The 21,769-nt window shown below is 29.5% G+C and overlaps 5 protein-coding genes across 5 annotated transcripts; 2 read left to right on the top strand and 3 right to left on the bottom strand.

Moving 5' to 3' along the window:
* Window positions 1-2,359: 2,359 nt before the first annotated feature.
* Window positions 2,360-8,897, bottom strand: LOC125069283 (exonuclease 1). The gene is made up of 11 exons (XM_047678719.1): window positions 8,547-8,897; window positions 8,329-8,448; window positions 8,162-8,213; window positions 7,439-7,648; window positions 6,427-6,642; window positions 6,038-6,197; window positions 5,592-5,731; window positions 5,008-5,219; window positions 4,295-4,925; window positions 3,898-4,061; window positions 2,360-3,155 (listed from the first exon to the last, which is right to left on the bottom strand). The coding sequence occupies exons 1-11, from the start codon at window positions 8,705-8,707 to the stop codon at window positions 3,137-3,139; spliced, it is 2,085 nt and encodes a 694-aa protein (XP_047534675.1). The 5' UTR covers window positions 8,708-8,897; the 3' UTR covers window positions 2,360-3,136.
* Window positions 8,898-9,209: 312 nt separating this feature from the next.
* LOC125069407 (mitochondrial cardiolipin hydrolase-like) lies at window positions 9,210-10,375 on the top strand. The gene is made up of 2 exons (XM_047678897.1): window positions 9,210-9,683; window positions 9,826-10,375. The coding sequence occupies exons 1-2, from the start codon at window positions 9,338-9,340 to the stop codon at window positions 10,239-10,241; spliced, it is 762 nt and encodes a 253-aa protein (XP_047534853.1). The 5' UTR covers window positions 9,210-9,337; the 3' UTR covers window positions 10,242-10,375.
* Window positions 10,376-10,704: 329 nt separating this feature from the next.
* On the bottom strand, window positions 10,705-12,351 carry LOC125069327 (mediator of RNA polymerase II transcription subunit 10). The gene is made up of 3 exons (XM_047678786.1): window positions 12,085-12,351; window positions 11,661-11,744; window positions 10,705-11,294 (listed from the first exon to the last, which is right to left on the bottom strand). The coding sequence occupies exons 1-3, from the start codon at window positions 12,204-12,206 to the stop codon at window positions 11,105-11,107; spliced, it is 396 nt and encodes a 131-aa protein (XP_047534742.1). The 5' UTR covers window positions 12,207-12,351; the 3' UTR covers window positions 10,705-11,104.
* Window positions 12,352-13,490: 1,139 nt separating this feature from the next.
* Window positions 13,491-14,772, top strand: LOC125069351 (mitochondrial thiamine pyrophosphate carrier-like). Its single transcript, XM_047678818.1, has one exon. It carries the CDS (start codon window positions 13,565-13,567, stop codon window positions 14,540-14,542), a length of 978 nt encoding a protein of 325 aa, XP_047534774.1. The 5' UTR covers window positions 13,491-13,564; the 3' UTR covers window positions 14,543-14,772.
* Window positions 14,773-15,708: 936 nt separating this feature from the next.
* LOC125069408 lies at window positions 15,709-20,131 on the bottom strand. The gene is made up of 3 exons (XM_047678898.1): window positions 19,808-20,131; window positions 17,795-17,973; window positions 15,709-16,545 (listed from the first exon to the last, which is right to left on the bottom strand). Exons 1-3 carry the CDS (start codon window positions 19,893-19,895, stop codon window positions 15,709-15,711), a joined length of 1,104 nt encoding a protein of 367 aa, XP_047534854.1. The 5' UTR covers window positions 19,896-20,131.
* Between the last annotated feature and the right edge of the window lie 1,638 nt (window positions 20,132-21,769).

Below are 21,769 nucleotides of genomic sequence, written 5' to 3'. Positions count from 1 at the left end.
AATAATCAGTCTTACTCCTATTCCCGAATATCATTTACTCGCTGACTTTAAGATGCAAGGAAGAATATTCATTATATTATTAATAAATTTTTTAATAAAATGAAAGCTAAGCCTGTGGCTTGTTTATTAGCGCTATCAAAAACCAAACTCAGATTAATGTAACGAATACTAAGTATTTACCTATTCATTAGCAGTTTACACTCTTGTTAAGTATTATAATATCTGATGAATTTGAATCTGTGAAGCCCAGACAGGCACAAAAACTAACATAAATATATTATAAAACGTTTCTGTTGTAAAACTACTCTATACAAGAGGATTAATCGCATTAAGTAATGCATAATTTATTCTCATTAATTATATGGTTGTGTAAAAACAAGTGGGCGAATAAAAGGGGTGAGAGAAAAGCAACATTTTAATCAATGCTTATTATTTCGTTCATTTTGAAACCGTGATAGTTCGAAAGTTTTATTGCGGTCGAACACGAAATATTTAATTATTATCAACGTTTTAAGTTTTTCACTCTCTCAGCTCGCAATAAGTTTTCGGTCCACATATAAATGCTTATATATTCAACTTTCGAAGGAAATTGTATCGATATTTTACAGTATCATATTATTTAAGAAGCTAAGTTTATATTTATTTTCACACTTTATGTAAGTTATAAAGCAATATAATTCTAGGAACTACTGGTCTGAATTTTAATTACTTTTGCGTTATATTTACTTTGGAAGACCAGATTCACATTAGCTACGACTGTAAGGAGCGAAGTAATAACCATAAATGTCAACCAAACTGTAGACATGTACATTTACACGTGTAAGTCTGTAATTAATAAGGTAAGTACAGTACAAATTTAACACGAGTGAAACCGTTAAGCACAACTAGTAGAGCATATTCACGACCCATCTATCTCTAAAATATTGTATTAAATCAATTAACTCCTAATGTTAAAATTGTATTTTCTTTAAATAATACTTAATATGTTTCGCTTTTTTTTAAAAAAAACACGCGATTGTGAACGGATTTTGATGACGTTTGTTTATTTACTCAAATGTTTCTATTTCCAGTAATCTAGCATATCAAACATCGGGTTTATTGCCGTCATCATAATTCCAAAAAGTTCTATAAGAGCTAAAACGGCCATGGCAGTCAGTGATGATAAAAGTATCAGAAAGAAAGAGTATCGTTGAGGTTTATCTTTAGCGCGGAGCACGATAAGAGCAGTAACCGCATGAAAACTATGTCGTTGCCCGACACATCGACATGATATATAAAATTGCAATTTCTAATATAATTGTATAGGTATATAATAAATGAAATTATAGAAATACAGCACTAAATTCATATGGCATTTTTAATATGGGTTCGATTTATGAAAGTACAAATTCTGGCATATCTTCTCGTTTCGAGATCCCTCGAGTACAATTCGATTGTTTTTATCGGCTAATTGCTGTTATATTACGAAAATAAATCTGAACATCTTCCTTCTATATTTTTATTCAGAAAATAACATAACTCACAATCCTTAGACAGTACAGTAAATTCCGTCTTCTATAAAAACCACTAGTATTAAATCCAATAATACTTTAAAATAAATTTTACTTTTTTAATTTTATTTTTTAATAAATTAAGTTTACTGACACAAAGTTAACATTAGAACTAGTTAGTAGTAAAAGTTCTTCAAAAGCTTAACAGACATTGGATAATGATGTCCTATCGGTGACCAACCTCGGCAGCCGTCTTCAAAAGAAAAGCCATCTGCGCAAGATTTAAATTATATATTTTTATCATACTTAAGAGTAGTATACGGTATGGCTAACCCGGAAACTAGGGAGACCATTGCACAGGGGCAATTTGATAACTAGGCTGTTCTAGACATATTCACAACATTGTCATCCGTCAGTGCATGAACCTTTAATATGGAAAAAATAAGTGAATTGTCCAATAAACCAGTTTTTCATTCAACCGATTAAGCTGAAATTTGAGTCCTTTTGATGCCAGTGATGCCAGTAGATTAAAAATATAAAATTAATAGATTGATTTTAAGTTACTTTCAATTTTACTTTGATTTGTTTCTTCGAGAAGTAGCAGCTGATAAGATACGCTTCTTAACATTCTCATATAACTTTAACATTTTTCTTAGTCATTTTATAATTAAAAATTAAAAGCACATCCGTGTATAAGCCAGCGACTAACCATTTTTAGCCGCCATACAACTGCTCGGAAATACCAGTGTACCTAACGCATTGTGCAATATGAAATTACAATTTTTTTTATTGACTCTTTCAAAATTCAATTCTAAGGATGTTTTTTTTTTATTTCGTTTTAAATATAACACAATGAAACAAAGGTCAGAGAATCATTTATTAAATAACAATAATTAAATTAAATCAACATAATTACAAATTAATGATAAAAACATTAACATTCAATGCAACTGTAAAAGCTTGTCTACACATCTTAAATGCAATTGATAATTTGTTTAACTTATAAAGAAATTCTTAACATCTACGGCCGCTTCAAGATCGTGTTTAATTTCAAAGGTAGGATGAAAAATTTCAAAGGTAAGACAACACCTTCTTCTACAATCAAGTAATGCTTTATTTTCAAAATATTAAAGCTATTTGGCTATTTTTTTTATTGTTCGCTAGGCAAAAAATAACAACAGATCGTATTAAAGCAAATTCGTCACTAATAAAAATAAATCAAGGACTAAAGTAATGAGGTTTTATGTATTTATCTATATATTTATAAAACTATGAAGCCAAATGTTTTATTGTGTGTATATCATATATAGTAATTTACAAGTGGTCTCTATTTCTACGTCTATCCATAGCTGCTGTCATAGACACTAAACAAAAACCACCCATAAGATTGCCAAAATATTGACAACCATTCTATGTATGCTTATTACTTATATCGCGCAGTTGGCAACACTGTTATTACAAATATGTTTAGAAAATGAATTTTATATAAATAAAATATCGACAGATTCATTTAAAATTAGTACAGGTACATTAACAGAGTATATCATAAACACATAGTACTTTTTAGAAGTGGCAACAATAAATGTCAAACTTAAAACGAACAACTTTTCTATATAAAATAAATGTCATGATCTTGATTTAAGCCTTCATCTCTTCAATGTAGGTCTGAAAAAATTTTATAAATAATATAATGGATTTCACTACTAACATTCAACAGATATGCTGAACTAATGCCTATGAAATATTGTTTGTGTCAGCCACAATGAATATATTTTTATTTACATAAGTGTTTGGGTCAATCTTGTTGAAATAGCTAGCACTATTACTGGCTGTATACATATACAGAGGTCCAATAGCAGCCCAGGATTTGTCTCTGACGGCTTGTAAAAGCATTGTTTTTGCATCTGTTCTCTTTCCAATTGTGTAAGATTATGAAAGTGAAGGCAAAGCAAAATATAATAGATTTTTATTCATGAATTGTATTCGAAAATAGACTGGCTCGCTTGTTTATGAAATTTGTCATAAGGCCGAATTTCTGTCAGAAGAAGGATTACTACAAAGAGTTATACAGTATGAGTATGGTGCTATTGCTTAACGAAAGAATATGAAAGTAAGCTGGTTTAGATAAAAACAATTTAATAATTATCAAAGATCAGCTTTCTTTAGCTACTAGAAAGAGCTTCTGAAAATTAAACAATATAAGATTTAATTTTCCATTTTTCAAATGCTAATGTGACATACCAAAACTTATTCAAATACATTTAATTTTTTATAAGCTTTTATCGAATTCTTTAATCTATGAGTTTAATTAACTTGCACATGGTAAAAACTGTCCTTCTGTCGAAGCGAAATCAGGTTAAATATTTTCGATAACACAAATTCATTAATAATAAAGTTTATTACTTACTTTTTCTGAAAACCAAACATGCTCAACAACGTCGGTTGATTGCTCGGAAGCGGTGTTTTCTTGATTATCGGACCTCGACAGGTCGATCTTTTAAAACTATTACTCCTAAACTTTACTAGAGAAGGCGGAGATACGGCTTTAGTAGGAGAACATTCGAGAGACATCTGAAAGTAATAAAATAATTATTTGTAATATTAATCTATACTAAAAAATGTCTTTTTTTGTAATGAGAATTGAAAAATAGCTTAACTATATAGGTAATAACAACTATACCAGAAAATGCTGCAATAAAAAAATAAAACCCTTAAAAAAATAAAAATTATATAAAATATAGACCAACCAATTTTGAAAGGTTGACAACTAATATGTTGTAGTAGTATATATATAATTTCCAAACCTGAGAATCTAGTATAACATTTGAATCCAGTCCTTGTGAATCTTCTACCACCGACTCACTAAACCCTGTATCTGTAGACATCTGTGTGTCTGTCTTTAACTTAAAGGGATTCCTTGATTTCGGACTTGGTTCCAAAATAGGACTCTTTTCGGATTTTACAGGACTAAGGGAGTTTTGAATACTTCCTAGTAAAGAGTCTGATCTTTCAGAACATTCTATTACTTCTTCATCATCTGATGTGGTTTTTAATGGATTAATACATTTCTCTGGAGATTCTTCAATTACACAAATATCACTTTTATTGCTTTGTTCACAAGATTGATCTTCATTTGAATTAAAAAATTTACTCTCTATTACATTCTGATCAATAACTGTTCTTGGGAAGTGACTCAATTTCTTTAAAACAGAGTAACTATTGCTTCTGAGACATTTTTTGAAAGATCTTCTTTTGTTTTCTAATATTGGTGATTTTTTACTCAGATTTTCGTCTGTGTCATCTTCAATAGAGGCTATATTGTGTTCATTTTGGCTGTCAATATCAGAGTATTGTGTTGGATTATCAAAGTCAATTTTCTGCTTTTTTGATGCCGGTTCCACACAGTACATACTGCTTAATGTCTCTATTGATAAACTGTAAAAATTAAAAAACATATATTGTATCAGTTTTAAATATAGTAAAAACAAGGTTAATAAGATAGAGAGATAATAAGAACCTCTGATCCTGCGTCTCCGGTACATATTTGTTCACCAATGTGACAACTTTCTTCCGAGCCCTGGTGTGAGTGGATGTGATGAGTTCCTGTTTCTTCACCTTCTTGGCCCATGGACTAGGATTGCTTAAGTACTCTCTAAATATCTTATTCCATATACTTGGATGATTAGATACACCCTTATCTTTCCAGCTATTTGTTTTAATATTTTCATTCTGTAATTTAAAAAAAATCAAATGAGGGATGAAATGGGGATATTCTGAGCTGTTCTAAAGAATAAAGTCATTATTTGTTATATGTACAACTAAACAACTAAGAATATTTCTAATAATGTTCTACAGAAATAACTATTAAACTATTCTTATATAAAAAAATAATACTTGTTTTTGTAAGTTTTTGTTACATGTTTGCTAATAGTTAAATTGATTGACAAAGTTATACAATGATATTTGGCGAGGTTTCTGACATAGACCACCAACTTACAATAGATGATGTGCAATTTTTAAATACCTCTAAAGGCAAGGTTTAGAACTTATTTCACAGCTTTTCAGCAAATAAAATTTAATTAATATGCAGTAGCTACTCACCACATTAATATTGCAATGATCAGGATGCCAGTCATCTAACTTCTTTAAAGTAAATGGTTCTAGATTTCCTAAAGCTAATTGAAAGGCAATTTCAGGCTCCAGAAGTTCACCCGCGTTTCCACATAAAGCCGTCTCTACATCTGCAATTTACAAATACATACTCGTAATGTTTAAGAATATAATGTAAGAAAATTTCTAATTCATACTTAATCACAATTTATGCACAAACATCCCTTAACAAACGCTCAAGCATGAAACATTTTATTTTTGACCTATATTATTAGTAACACTAATATTGTTAACAGTTTTTACATGACTGATCGATGTATGATGCATAGTGAAAATGCGCCATCTAGTCACCTGGTTGCAGACTGGCAGAGTTACTTGATACAAGCTATCTTTGTTATATAGGTAGCAAATATTTAACAGCAAATATAATTACCTACCTTCATCATCAGTTTCCGTTAGCCTCACCATTTTTCTTTCAATTGGATCGTAAACGTACTGATGCTTAAAAGTGGCTTCTGCTTTTAAAAAATTCTCTCTATACTCATCTGATACTGTTAAGTTAGACCTGTTAAAGAAACTCGGTAACTTTTTCAGAGCCTGAAAAAAAAACATTAAAAATATAAGAATTGTTTGTAACTATAACTAAAGTATTTTCCTATTTATCCTTCTGTCATTCAAATAATGAACAATATAGTGATTAATTTTTAAAAATTAATAGGTAAGGATAATGCATACATATATTTTATAAAGATTTTGACTTTGAAACGTGGAGAGAGCAAAAGATTTTCTTCCTAGGTTAATCTAAATATATACATGGGATACTTACATTAGCAAAGTTCGAATCTTGAGTGGTCGTCACAAACTGCCTCGCTTTCGCTAATCCAATACCTGGCAAGGAAGCGAGGTAATCACAACCTGACATTATGCACATCTGTCTGAATTTATCAAATGTGTAATGTTCAATGGGACATTTCATAACAAGAGGTAGTTTAGCTGTTTCTACTAGTGTACCCATTCCATCGAGATCCATTTTAAATAATACCTGTAATATAAATTGAGATTAGGAACTCAAACAAAAACCAATGATGGTTATGTCATGTATAAGCAATTTGAGCCATGATTAACTACACAAAAGATGCACTCTATCAATACAAAGTAAACAAAATCTGATGCTCCTGGAGTGAGCTTTTGGCATTAACAATGGTTTAATTATTTGTTATATTTCTTCTGTGGCAAGGGAGTGTAAATACTGCAAAATTTGAAGTTGCTACTGTTAATGACTTTGTGGTAAGGTCTTGCCCAAGTCTGTCTGGGTTGGTTCCACCCATTCATTACAAATTACAAATTCTATTGCCAAGCAACTATAATTAGTAGTGTTTTGTTCTGGTTTGAAGGGTGTTAAAGCACTATGGGGTGTAAATAAAAGTGGACAAGCATATTAAAAAAAAAACTTTCGCTAGAATCAACCATTGGTGATGGTATATAAAAGTAACCACCTCTCACATCCCATATGCAGCTGATGCAATCAGCACAATTTGATCAGAGAATATGTTATTTAAACAAACGAAAAGTGGGCCAGTATAACTACAGGAGCGACTTGGGACATATCTTACGTCCCAAGTTTAGTGGTACATTAGTGTTATAAGGAAAGGTTAATATTTCTGATGGTCATAATCCTGACTGAAAAACCCAATGAGTACATGTGTGCTGACCTGGGATCAAATCACATCTAATAAAAGAATAGTTTTTATTGGGCTAACTGAAAAGGCTGCAGATAATAAGCAATACACTTTCTTTTTTTAAATATTAGTAATAATTAGAAAGAAATTTTAACCAACCTTTGTGCATCCAAACAATATCAAGTCAGAGTCTTCAGTAATAACCAACTGTGCAAAATTATTAACATTGAGGTAGGCTAGTTGTGCGTCTGCTTCATAAGGTGCAACTATGCAGTCAACATTTCGTTTTCTGCACTCCTTTATTAAAGCTAATGCCATTGAATGAGTGATGTCTACACTTCGTCTAATAAAGGACCTTGCTTCTTCAATCTGGAATTATAATTATTAATATTATGTCTGTTAGTTTTTTTTTCATCTATATAAGATTTTTATCTATGTAAGTCTTTCATACGTCTTAAATATTATGTTATAATTGTATATTAGTCTAAGTAACATTTAAGTTACTCTAAATTAAATTTGTTATATTAAATTTATATGTACTATAAAATAAACTCTTTTTTATTTATTTTTCATTTTATTATTTACTTGTTTCTATTATAGGAAGAAGGTTTTATGAAGCCATATTAGAATTTTTAATCCGTCATAAAATATTTCAGCTAACAATGCAACATTTACCATAAAATATTACATGATTAAGACTGCTCACTAAACTTTACACAAATAGACAATTATTTATTTATTCCATTAAACTCTATGTTGAATAATGCAAAGAGGAAGTAATAAATTAATATTAAATTGTTGTTATTAATGAACATATAGAATTAAATAAAAATGAATACACATATTAAGAAACATATCTGAATTGAATTTTATATATTTTACCTTGCCTAAGCTCAACAACTCCGCTGCTCTTTTCTTAGATGTATGTCGAGACCTAAAAATTATTAAAAAAAATCTTAAAAAAAAGACACTGAATGATTAACAATATGTATTTAGATTTATTTTATTGATTACATGTTTTTTTCATCTATATAAGTACAAATACTTACTCTCTTCTTTTCGATTCGGTCATAGCTTTAGCAGGCAGATGTCGTCCGTCAAATACCAAAATTGGTTTGATATTCTTTGAGAGCAGCATTGTCACATATTTTAAACAATATTTTACGTATCTGAAAGAGTATTTTGTAATAGTTCATATAACAAATTTGTTATATATTTCTTTTCATCAATGAACAATTCGTTTTATTACCGTTCTTAATGTACTCACACATCAGTTTCTTCTCCACGAACTAGCTTCTCAGCACATGCGAAAGCACCTTTATGAAGCCAACAGTAGGTGTCTATAGCAACCGTGGAGCCACTAAATTCACTAACATTAGTTTTCCTTGAAGCCTTTTCAAGAAAAGGTATTAAACCTGTAATACCCATATCGTGTTTCGTAAAATTTTATATTACCTCATAATTCTTAATATAACAGACATTAAGGTTTTAATTAATTATTTTAAATTTATTTCTATCATTAATTACACATATTTTAATCTAACTATACTAATTCCTAATATACTTGTGTTCAATTTAAGATGGTTCATCACAAAAACAAACCAGTTTTAACTTTTAAATGTCATATCTCATATTGTCAATATTCCCGCCATGCGGCCATGTTGATTTTGAAACATTTTTTTTGTACGTTCGGAAATACATTATATTTAATAAATACTAAAAGCACTACACCTTTAGCGTAGACGGTATGCATTTCTAAATAATCAATTTTTAATACAATATCACTTCAACTTTAAACAGCATGTCTGCGTTTACATTACTACTATATTTATTATTTAGTAGTAGTTATTATTATTGCTAATAATATTTTGTGTGATCTGAAATCTTTTTTATTAAGTAATAAATAAAACTATAATGTGGGTAGATCTACTTCAAATCTGTTCCTAATAATGTGATTAAACCAGCGCTATATTTTCATTTCTTCATTTTATTTCTAACTAAAAATCCATCGTAGTGTAAGCCAAAAAAATCTGTTTTTAATGTTTCAAATAACTTAAAATGAGATTAACTCCGCGTCTGCTGTCTTCAGCTGCTGCAGTATTCTTAACATGTGCTGTATCTGCAGCTGCATTATATTATAAAAGTAGAACCACTGAAATAAATGAAGTGATGGTGTTCTGTAAATTACAATTCAATGCTTACAATTACTTCGACAAGTTAGTCAGTTTTATAGAAAGTGCGAAACACAGCGTAAATGTTTGCATGCCGGGCATACACAATCCTGCAATACAAGCGCGTTTGGTAACTCTAATCAAATCGAAACATGTCAAGGTTCGAATTGTTATAGATCGATCAGGGTACAATGAATCGACTGAATTTTTCATCAAAGAACTCATAGAAGCTGGTATGTTAATTTTTTTTTTATTTAGTAGAATTATTGTTTTACTTATTTCATTTTTTCTTGCAGCTATCACCTTGATTGTATTATACCTTAGATTTTGTTTTACACAATAATTCAATTAATAAGAAGTTTATAATGTTTTAAGGGGCTGAAATCAAATGTAAAGTAACGCAATCTATATTTACGATGCAACACAAATTCTGCCTAGTAGATGACAACATTCTGATGACGGGAACTTTGAATTGGGGAAACGACCGGTCTTTCGATCATTGGAATTATGTATACATCACAAGCAAACAACAATTAGTTGAACCTGTTAAGAAAGAATTTTATCATATGTGGAACATCTCGAGCGATGTGCAAACAGTATTTGATATTTACTGTGACAGTGACGCGGAAACAATCGAAATTCGTAACCCTGATGAAACGTCTATGTCAGATGACAGTGGTAAGGGTGACCATGATCATGAAATCAGTCATGAGGTTACCGCCGTAGTCAATCAAATAACAACCGAAAAATTGAATTCTTTCCCAATTAATGATCATTGCTTAGAAGTGTAAATGTTAAGAGAATCGCTAAAATTAATATATAAATAATTCATAATTAAAATAATTACCAAGCTCATATTAAATTTATTAAGCACTTAAAAACTAAGTAAATCAACAAAGTACTTAATATAATTTTACAATATGTTATTGTTATTTTGAAAATTTTAAATATTTTATTGCTAAGACTCTCTAATGTATTTTATTGTTATATGTAAATTAATAAAATGTCAGTCACATTTTCAATTCATATTTTATACACACTAAATTATTTACTACAAATTATTTCTAATCTTATTTTTCCAATTATTTTTAATTTCAATAAAACTGCAAACACTTTTTCTTTTAAAAGTGTTTTTTTTTATATACTATTCTCATTAATGTTTATCAATAATATAATTATTATCTGTATACTATCTTGTATGTGCCCAGTCGTTTTTTCTATTCTTTGTTTGAATTTTTATAATTTCTTTTTTTTTCAATAAAACAAATGCTTTCAATGGAGACTATTTATTTATCTTAAGTTCTAATTTTTTGTTACACCAATTAGCCTAAATATTCATAATAATGAAGGTGCTTTATTTGATTATCATATAAATTATTTAACAAAATTTACTTCATTTAATTTGTTTTGACATATTGTTTTTATAAAGTACCTATATTGATATGATTTAAATACATAGTTTGAATACATGTTACAAAAGCACAATGGTTTTAGTAGTAATCATTACAGAATTACTTCTAATTCTAAAGTTAATAAAGGTATTATATTATTCACCAAAACTTTAAATTTAGAAATTTCATGAAGAAAATTCAGAGATTAAGTGTTAGGTCATAATTACAATATTATCCCTAATTCTAAACATAAATGTCTTATACTATTCGCCACCTCTTATGGCTTTATATTTAGCAATTTCATTAGGAAATGTTTTAGAAAGTTCAGAGAGTAAGTGACTTTTAAATCTCTTGTATGAATCAATTTTTCCTCTTACTTCCTCATTTTTCGCAAGGGCTTTATCTATGCAATCTTTTGTGTATAATTGAGGATTACGGCCTTGATCAATGTAGCTGAAAAGAACATCATAATTAAACAAATGAAATAAAATAATTAAGTAATCACATAATATATATTAAATTTAGATGTGTTTTGGTTGAATATGCTTAATGTAAGGAACAGTTGTAGGTTTTATTTACGCATTTGATAGACATACTACTACTTCATACACTGGATGAAACAAGAATGTGTAATCCAAAGTTGATACAGATAAATCCATAATACATATCAAGTGTTTTTAATAAATGTTATTTAAAATTGATCCATTTATATTATAAATGTATGAATGTACACCTTGTAGACCTTAAGTAAAGTAATATAAGTAACCACAGTACTAATATTAAAAAAAAAATGTTATTAAAAACTTAATAGATACTTACTCAAATACTTCTGTAGGAACAAGAATATCATGTACTTGTGCCTTCAATTTATCAACTTCTTGAAGACCCGTTACCAATGATTGACTGTAAAACATTTGGGAACAAAATAAAAACATTTTCATGATTTTGTTTGTGAATCTTGCAAATGTTAACATTGCTTTACGAAATAATGATTTCAATTATTTAATTACAATGTGAAGATGTAAGTTGCAACTTTTGTACTAATTAGGTTTTAAGATCATAGAACAAGATACGTTTAACGATAAAAATATTTAATTTACGTAAATTAAAAATATCCTAACTAATCCTGCTTTTATAATTAATATTTCTGAGAGAAGCTAAGAGAAATATTAATATTCCAAATTTTTATACGTTTGTCGTGGTGACATTATGGTTATCAGTGGTATTAAAGAGCTGTACTTACATTTTCTGATTTAATACACTCTGGCCCTGAGGTTGGAAATCGCTTACGATGATACGAATCTGTCGAACATTTTCGATGAACATCTCGAGTTGAGTTTCAAGGTTTTCCAGTGAAGTAGACATTGTTTATATTGTTATTAAGAAATGTGCTATAAAATTTACACTTTTGTTTGTATAAAACAAATCACATCCTATCAAAAATAATAATGCTAAGCTAATTTAGGTATATTGAATCCACACTGTTAAATTGTTGACTGAACTGAGAGCTCTGAAAATGTTAATTTGTTAAGCAACAACCACAGATTATAAAATTATTTACAATATCAACAGATATTTAAAAGTTCAAAATGTAATTAAAATAAATGCATTAATAATATACTTTTAATGAATATAAACTGTATTTTCTAAAAGAATATTATTTTTACATTGAATCTTGAAATAAGTCATTAATTTAGCCGACTTAGTACCTTTTTTTATTCATTTATTCACCTTATATTTATGGGATCATTGTCATTCGTTTAAACATGAAACTCTGTATTATTGAAAATCAAAGCTTAAATTCATGGTGGAGTAACTAAAATATCAGACAATACGTTAATTATATAGTATCGGATTGGACAGCAGATAATATATCTCAACATATGTTACCTTTCACTAATTTGTACGTGATATAGAAGTGGTTGACCTTTGATTATTATTGATTTATTCAAAATATTAATTCAATCTCCCAATTGTTCTTTTCTAATACTCGATATCTACGATGCATCTATATAAATTCGCTCTATCCTCTTAGCAAGCACCTCGTAGTTAACAGTACCCACTACCCACCCATCTGTACTATAAAGCGTGATCGAATAAGCTTACCAATCCATATCTAGCGAAGACCATTAACGGACTGTATCCTATTTTATTTTACTAGTTAGCGACATAAAATATCAAGAAATCTCGAAGTGCATCGAGATAGATATTAGAATATAGGCGTCGAATGCCGAATCGAGGTTGGGTCATAAATAAAATACAAGAATGTAAAAATCGTTTGTATAAACGAATTGTTTCGTATATTTGATTATAACCACGTTAAGCAAGAAACCGATGAAAGACGAATTACTTATAGGCCTTTGGGTGTATTTACACTGGCAAATTTTCAATTCAATTGGGAAATTTAGCTCGACGATATTGAGCAATATGGAATATATGGAAATAATTGGAAGCAATATTGTCAAAACAATTGCTACATTTTACAGAAATTACTGTAGATTGCTCCATCAATTACTCTAGATTGATTTTTACGTTTTACCGAGCAATATTTGCCCAAAATTTGCAATAATATAATGTATGAAATTTCGCAACGGACTGTCATCATATGTTATCGATGACAGTGACAGCGTGGTGACAGCCTACAGCTGTTTGTAACTTTGTATGTACTTTATAGGTCGTAGGACTGTATTTCAAAGATGATATTATAATCTAAATCAAATAAAATGGTTAATTTAAGTAAAAACATTGAATCTAATGTAACCTTAACTCAAAGTGCAGTAGCTGGAGGTATTGCCGGTGCGGTGACAAGAGCAATCGCTCAGCCACTCGATGTCCTTAAGATCAGGTTTCAATTGCAACTAGAACCAATTAAAAAAGGATCAAAATATAGTTCAATATTTCAGGCCGTATGTTCCATTATTAAAGAAGAAGGTGTAACGACATTATGGAGCGGTCATATTGCAGCACAACTTCTATCAGTGTCGTATGGTACTATTCAATTTTCGTCATATGAAAAACTTACTCAAATATGTAAACAAACCAACCCGCAGTTCTTCGACACACACAAACATTGGGTGAATTTTTCTAATGGAGCAATTGCTGCATCTGTGGCCACAGTTCTATCATATCCATTTGACACTGTGAGAACGCGTTTAATAGCAGAAGAGAAGACTAATAAAGCATATCGAGGTTTTTTAAATGCCTTCATTAATATTATTAGCAAAGAGGGTTCTAGTGCATTATACAAAGGTATAGTTCCAACTCTAGCTCAAATTGCACCACATGCGGGCATTCAATTTTTTGTATATAAACTATTTACTGAGAATATTTTAAATAAAATAGATTACTTTCAAAGAAGATCAAACATCGCTTCAGTCATTGAATCATCTATTATAGGGAATTTATTGGCTGGAGGAATTGCTGGTGTTGTGTCCAAAACAGCAATATATCCCTTTGATGTTATTAAGAAAAGACTTCAAATACAAGGTTTTCAACAGTATAGAAAGTTTTTCGGTAAGCAAATGTACTGTAATGGAACTATACATTGTATAAAATTGACTATTTCCGATGAGGGTTTCTTAGCTCTGTATAAAGGATACGGACCTAGCTTGTTGAAGGCTGTAATAGTTTCTGCTTTACACTTTGCTGTATATGATGAAATAAAACATTTCATCTTAAAGAATACAAACCTGAATAAATAGGTATGTAAAAATGTTATTTATTATTAGTCTAGCAGTTTAATAAAATAAATATAAATATAAGATGTACCAAAGTGTTTTTATAAATCAAGGCCAAAAAGGTCTGTCTATTAAACCACATTTTGTGCCAAAAGAAAAACAGTCTGTTGCTATTTGAATGATATTTTTTGAATTTGACATTAAATACATTTTTGAGTTTTTTATTACATTTTCAAAAAACGACTGGCTGTCTCTAAATATATTTGATGTACATGAAGTTAAAATTTTGAGGTCAAATAAATTTAAAAATTAAATAAAAACATGGCTTGAAAATTTAATTGCTTACCTACATATAAAACCATGCATCTGTTTTTTTTTTACAATTGATATTACATTATATTTAATACAAGTGATTTGTACAAATCATAATCACTGTTGATGTTCTAAATGTGTAGATGTAGTAAGTATTTATTATCACAGTATATATTTATTATACAAATAAATTATATATAATTTACACAAATATTTATTTTTATTATATAAATTAATTTTAATATTATTTGATTTTAATTTATGAATTAAAATATATAATTTAAATAACTTCTTTGATAGTTTGATTACTTATTGATTGAAAAATGATAAAAAAAATTAAAATTGACTTTATTACAATTCTTCTTATGTGAGTATTTTTGCACTCTGTATCAGTTTCAAAACTTTCCTATCATAGACATGGATGGACAATATATATATATATATGTTTTTGTTAAATGTAGATATTGAGGCCTTATTTTTTTATGGCCATTTGCTCATATTTTCCATTCCATGAAGATTCCATGAGCTTCTAAGGTTGTGTGCACTCATTGGTTAACACACTTGATCTACATTTGTCAAATAATCCTAAGGCTTGTCTTACATGTCCGATTCGTCTCACTTAACTTTAGCCGCCCGCATCGACAATAGAGGTGCTAGTATTTTGTTCCCTAGGAGTTTGACTCGTGGAATGGACTATGGTTATTTTGCTTTCGACATCAGAAACCAATTTGTTAGGCAGTCAATCATTGAAAGGTGTTATTAATAATAAAAAGACAAGTAAATAACATTATATTTACAATATATTTTATTAAGACCAATAAAGACTTATATCCTATTATATCATTACGTATATAAGTTTCTACGTTTTATTTCAGTGGTTAACCATAAGATATTACGTATCCCATATTTCTCATCAATGTATCTTTTATAGCTGGCTGTAATTCCTTTTTCATATATGTTGTTAAGAGAGTTCTTATGCCCTTAGTGAATATATCCTCCATTTCACGTGATATATCTTCCACTTCATCTAAATCATCCTCAGGTCTGAAAAGCTTACTCCTTTCATAACTAAGTCTTGTGTTACTGGGTTCATACACTATATCCCAATTATTCGATCTGCCGTCTAAATTTTTCTGTTCGGGTACAGACTCCTCTAAAAGCGGATCGAAATTAAACTCGTCCGACCTTCTTTTGCGTTTTAAAGGGAGGTTATCCTTGTTCTTAATAGAGTTTCTATTTATATACTTCTCGCAGCCGTATGCGTATACACTTATAAATCCAGGTTCAACGAACTCTGAATCAGTTTTAACATTAAATTTGCCTGGTTGTTGATTTAATGGTCTTGTATGGAATCCGATTCCAGCTTTTCTCAGTCTCAGTATCATATTACAACCTCGTTCGTCTCTTATTTTAGAATATCCTGAATATTGGTCATATTGAGAATCGGCATAATTCCTTCTCAATCGCCTACTCGGTGGTATTGTTCGATCAAGATCGCTTGCTTCGTATAAGTCGACGTTACCGCTTATTGTTATATCGTGAAACAATAGCATCGTATCTAAGGATATATTCCTTGGGTCAAAATAACATTTTTCAACACGAACCCAATTACTGTTTTGCGGTAGTCGCACGCGCATCCTCGTAACGTACATATCAATTGGCGCACTCCTCATCGTTTGGTATAAACTGTATCCATTCAGATCTATGCTCTGACTCTGTAACAATAATAATATCTATTACCATTGAATAATAATAAATATTAATTATGAATAAAAGCTAGAAATTTATAGCAAAAATATTTATTATTCTTAGATTATTAATATTCTTGAAATATTAAAACTAACATCTTTCGTTCTTTGACTTTACAAAATCTTTAGAGTTATCAAAGCTGTGCGATTTTCAAGGAATTGCAGAAAAGCATTTGGCAAAATCTCAGAAAAATATTGCGGATAAAAATGTATGTAAAGCTGGCAATATGCCATTATTACTTCCGTGATAAAAAAATGTATACTTATTATAATATAGAACCACGTCACTCAGAAAAAAACGTTGAACTTGTAAATAAGGTTACTAGACCATTCGATCAATTTATAAAAATCGACTCAGATGCTTTCACGAATCATTTTTTGAATTGTGTTGTTTTTGTTGGGTAATATTAGCCGAAGGCGACTGAATTTCTAAACATTGGCATTCTTCTTAAAATATTTTAATAAATTTATACAATCATAAGAATTCATTCATGTACCTAATCATAATAGATCATCTGATTCCCTTTTTAAATACGCCTACATTGAAATGATAAAATGTTTTTTTTTTTTCAATGTAGCCAGTCCTAAGCCTGGAAAAGTATGAAGGAATGGCGGAATCAAACTTTATACATTTTACCATTATCTATAATGTTTTGTGTGTTACGATTTAATACCGCATATTCATGTGAACAAAGATAATTCACGCTTCAAACATAGTGTCCAGAGTAATGAATGTCTAGATATATGATATTTTATATGAAGTTATACTTCTTAAGGTGCATTATGAGAAATTGATGAGGGTGCACTTTTATGATACTCGCGCAAAGAATGACATTAAACTACACGATGAAATTGCTCGCTCACCCTCCAATTAAATTTAATTAATGCAAGTCAACTCTAAATACACACCTTATAATATTTTACAATGTTTATTTTATATTAAAATTTGAATTCTTAATTTTTCGATTACCCTCTTAGAAATTTAAACATTTAGTACATAAGTCCACGCACCTTTTATTATAATATTTCTAAATGAAAAATAAATATGAATTAGACGAGAAATCTAAATAGTCATTATGCGTTTATCGTGTATTAATAAAAAAAAAATATTTAGTCAGAACAAAAGTTATTAGTTTTAGGTATTTTATTGTAGATTTATATATATTTCAGATGTTTTTAAAATAACACTGGTAGCTAATTAAATAAGTAATATTACATGTGGGGTATCCAAGTTCTTCGGTTGGTTTCTTTTTCTTCGCTTCAACTGGTCTAAAGCCGTTTCCAGACGTGCTGAGCATCTATCTCCACTTACAGGTACAGAGGTTAAGGGCGGAAGACTTGGACCGATCGGTCTATCGTAGCGCTTCATTTCGAATAAAGGCAGAAATCTCGAACCTTAAAAAGAACAAATTTTATGAAATTTATTAGATGGCAGGTATTGTGCTAACAAAAGCGAATCTATAAGTATTCTTATAAAATTATAGTCAGTAGTTCGTTTTCATTTCCGTTTTTTTATTCTGTGTGTATTCTTGGACAGAAACAGATATATCATTTATATATAAATTTATTTGAATTTTCCTAAATACGTTTATATTATTTAGATCTACTCTAAGATCTTCATTAAAATGATTTAATAGATAATTATTACTCGTGCTAACTAGCTAAACTTATGTGTTCCTAAAATATTTGTACTATACTATAAGTTATATCTTAGTTATTATAAGTTAAAAAAAAAACTAGTAAATTAACGAAGTAACAAAACAAATATATACTTTAGTCAGTAAATATAATAAGTACCCATCGATATTTTATATACCATCAGCCATGTATGGATAATGCCATAGTTTAGCCATAGTTACGTAGAAGATTCATTTTATATCTTTGAATAACAGGCGTATATATGCGTCGCAGTATATTAATCAAAATTTTATTTTCGAATTATTTTGAAAATCTCTGATACAACAGTAATTTCACAGTAATCTTTAAAAATATTAATGTCAGGGCCGGATCGTAACTTTAGGGGGCCCTGGGCTAACACGACTTAGGGTCCCACCTAAGGCATATCTCAACTTAGACTTGAATTAAATTAATTGAATGGGTTTGATTAATTGCAGGATTCGCAGGGCTGTAAACCGTACGATCTTTTAAATTTAAAAAAGTTATGGATTCTTTCGCATTATCGTCTATTTTTGACTTTGACTTGACTTTTTGAATAAATCTCCTTCGAAGCCAATTTCAGCCATGGTGACGATGAGTGGAGGAGATATTAGTGCAAATGGTTGCATTTTTTTTCTTTCTGCTCTGTTGAGAGAAATATCACCAACGACTTGATTTGCTTTCGGACGTTTGACAAATGTAACACTGCCAATTGCTTAACTCTTCTATAATCTATTTCATATAAAAGCCCTTTTGGTCTAATAAAGTAGCCGCTGGATCAACGAGACAGCTAAAAATATTCAATAAATACTTTATATATATATATATATGTATAAAAGAAATTTGTCGTATTCCCACGAAGAATGGCATAAAAAAAACAACAACATCAAGTATCTACAAATTATGATAAGAGAACTAAAAAGGAAAGTTTAGTCGCAATTATTTTCCATAGCTATAGACCATTTCACTTCCATTGTCTCGTGCTCAAGACCATGACATAGTTAATTTGAACTAACATATTCTAAAATAATCGTTGATATTAATTAGGTAGGAACATAATTACTATCGATAAAGCAAAACTTTTTTTTAATGACAACATTTTTATGCGCCTAAGAATTATTATAAAATACTTAAATATTATTCTTTTTTTTTTAAATCATGTGAATCAAGAAACTAATTTGGAAATGGAAAGCGTGAGAAGGAATTTAAATTGTCTTTAAATAATGTGGGTATTTTTTAAATCTCTAGTTTGAACAGTTACGTAATATTAATAGTAGCAGTGGAGGTAGCTTAGGTCAAATTTACTGCACCTATTTCTTTTCAGGGTTAAAGTGAAATATAATAATAATTTTAAGCTGAATACCCAGTTAGGTATAAGCAAGTTACCACGATAATATTTATTTACAATTCAAATTTTTACCCGCCCGACTGTTTGTTCAAGTCTTATGGTACGTAATAAAAATAATGAATGACAAATGTCGGTTTGAGACAACAATGAGATATCTGAAATCAAACTTTGAGTTTGTTAATTCTGTTTGATTTGTTAAAAAAACTTCGTTAGTAGGGTACTTACTTTTCTCAGATTCCGATCCCGGCAACTCATTCTCACTAGCCGAAGCCGTTTTCGCGAACAATATGAACATCCACCAAAATTTCACCATTTTCACCACGACGAATAAACATGTAATTCACCAAAGAATTCAATGTTTGAGACAACCGTTTCTAGTGCAAGAAAAGCTGTTAAAATTTGACGCTATTCGTAAACAATGCCTTCCTCTCACTACGAATCCAAAATGTGAAATAAAATATGGAAGTCAAGAGACAATAAGAAGTGCAGCCAGTGGAAAACGATCCCCGCTCAAACTCGATTCAAGTTAATGTTCTTCTAGACATTTTCCGAGACAAAACTTTGTTGAGGAATATACTTTTGCAATGTCTACACCATGGCGGTGAACGTTATTAGAGCGAGAATAATTCTTAGTTAAATGTATAAATATTTAGAGACGTGCAAGTAATAATAAGATAGATTTTCGTTAAATTATTAACCATTAAAATTTCTTGAATAACATTTTCTACTAACTAACATTCGTAATTGAAAATACATACTAAACTAAGAAAAGTTTCAGAAATGATAACATTAATATTAATAACCTTTGTATTCAGTTGATATAATAGTTAAGTATATTAATTAATATAATCAATTAAGCCTCTCCCTCTTTCTCGAAGAGAGATTAACGTCTGCAAACATTATATCATCGTAGTACTAAGTTAACATGTTTCATAAATAACTTAATGATAGTTTTTTTAGATATGTATGTAAATTAAGACGTAGTTATTATTATATTTCTGAAACTGTGTTGATTGATACTGTACTTTAAGCAAAACCAATGTAATTGTACTATATTTTGAAGTATCTAAGTAGCATTGTCACAGTCACCTATTTTTATGTGAATCAAATTATCTATGTTGGCGTCTTCGCGTCTTATCTTTTCAACAAGTAGAGTGTAACGTAATTATTAAAAGAAATTGGGTTGACGCATTTCAAATTTGTTCGTAATGTCACCTTAAGTTCACTGATCTTTACAGAATTTTACCAGCTTAGTAGGTTAAGCTGGAGTCGGACTTATCTAAGAAATGAAAATTTGTCGGTGCAATTTAAGCTTTATGTCGAATTAAATAAGGGCCAAATGTAAATTTGTCATCATAATTTCGTCATCCAGTACATAAATAATGTTATCGCTTTGATAACATCATCTTTGTTTGAAAATGATTATCAGAAAGTATTGTTTAATGTTTTATGTTATTAAATTATAATGTACGTACGCTTGTTTTAAATCTAATTATAATTAAAATAGTTGACTGTGCCTGTTTTGTTTATTATTTTATTAAACGTAAGGTCCGATTATTATTCTAATCAAATATGATACCTATACTTACAAGCAAAACTGTTGGAATATGTTGTCCTGCTTGATCATGTATTATCTAAAAAACCTTCATAAAATGTGTTGCATCTTCTGTTCCAAGTTTTATGTACATTTGTTTAGTTATTATTTTAGTAAGACTATACAAAATTGGTCTCAATTTTTACATAGATGTAAGGAGTCCTAGTTCGTATAGATATAGATGTAATTGTTTATTGAATAAGAAAATAAAAATAATTTGTTAAAAATATATATGTATTACTATAAAGTGTAAGTTTGGATATATTAATCTCGTGCTTGTCGAAGTAGGAATCACGTATCGGATGAAATTCTGCCATATGTTTATCCACTAAGATGTAATGAGATCCAAGCCACCGTAAGCGATTAAAAAAAATTTCGACCTGAACTTGGACATAAGCATTACAGGCAAATATTCTAACTGGCGAGAAAGAAGAATACCGTTCAATGTTTTATTAAAAAGTAAATATGTAAGTATAAATATACGAAATATATATATTTCAAATAATACTATAAATTCCCAACATTGCAATCGAGATTACATGTTTGTCACAGTTGACGCTATCTCTCATACATTACATATGTATAAACTCAAT

This window comes from Vanessa atalanta, chromosome 15, assembly GCF_905147765.1.
Source record: "Vanessa atalanta chromosome 15, ilVanAtal1.2, whole genome shotgun sequence".
Taxonomy (NCBI): domain Eukaryota; kingdom Metazoa; phylum Arthropoda; class Insecta; order Lepidoptera; family Nymphalidae; genus Vanessa; species Vanessa atalanta.
This window is presented reverse-complemented; position numbering and strand designations above follow the sequence as displayed.

What these genes read in the sequence shown, in the direction of transcription:
- LOC125069351 (XM_047678818.1), top strand. Translation starts at nt 13,565, where the DNA reads ATGGTTAATTTAAGTAAAAACATTGAATCTAATGTAACCTTAACTCAA.
- LOC125069408 (XM_047678898.1), bottom strand. Translation starts at nt 19,895, where the DNA reads ATGGTGAAATTTTGGTGGATGTTCATATTGTTCGCGAAAACGGCTTCG. An exon ending in GGGATCGGAATCTGAGAAAA is followed by an intron (nt 17,974 to 19,807) that starts GTAAGTACCCTA and finishes GTTCTTTTTAAG; the next exon opens with GTTCGAGATTTCTGCCTTTA. An exon ending in AGAACTTGGATACCCCACAT is followed by an intron (nt 16,546 to 17,794) that starts GTAATATTACTT and finishes TTATTGTTACAG; the next exon opens with AGTCAGAGCATAGATCTGAA.
- LOC125069283 (XM_047678719.1), bottom strand. Translation starts at nt 8,707, where the DNA reads ATGGGTATTACAGGTTTAATACCTTTTCTTGAAAAGGCTTCAAGGAAA. An exon ending in AAGATTCGAACTTTGCTAAT is followed by an intron (nt 6,198 to 6,426) that starts GTAAGTATCCCA and finishes TTTTTTTTTCAG; the next exon opens with GCTCTGAAAAAGTTACCGAG. An exon ending in ATCATTGCAATATTAATGTG is followed by an intron (nt 5,220 to 5,591) that starts GTGAGTAGCTAC and finishes TTTAAATTACAG; the next exon opens with AATGAAAATATTAAAACAAA.
- LOC125069407 (XM_047678897.1), top strand. Translation starts at nt 9,338, where the DNA reads ATGAGATTAACTCCGCGTCTGCTGTCTTCAGCTGCTGCAGTATTCTTA. An exon ending in CAAAGAACTCATAGAAGCTG is followed by an intron (nt 9,684 to 9,825) that starts GTATGTTAATTT and finishes TAATGTTTTAAG; the next exon opens with GGGCTGAAATCAAATGTAAA.
- LOC125069327 (XM_047678786.1), bottom strand. Translation starts at nt 12,206, where the DNA reads ATGTCTACTTCACTGGAAAACCTTGAAACTCAACTCGAGATGTTCATC. An exon ending in AGTGTATTAAATCAGAAAAT is followed by an intron (nt 11,745 to 12,084) that starts GTAAGTACAGCT and finishes AATGTTTTACAG; the next exon opens with TCAATCATTGGTAACGGGTC. An exon ending in GTTCCTACAGAAGTATTTGA is followed by an intron (nt 11,295 to 11,660) that starts GTAAGTATCTAT and finishes TGTTCTTTTCAG; the next exon opens with CTACATTGATCAAGGCCGTA.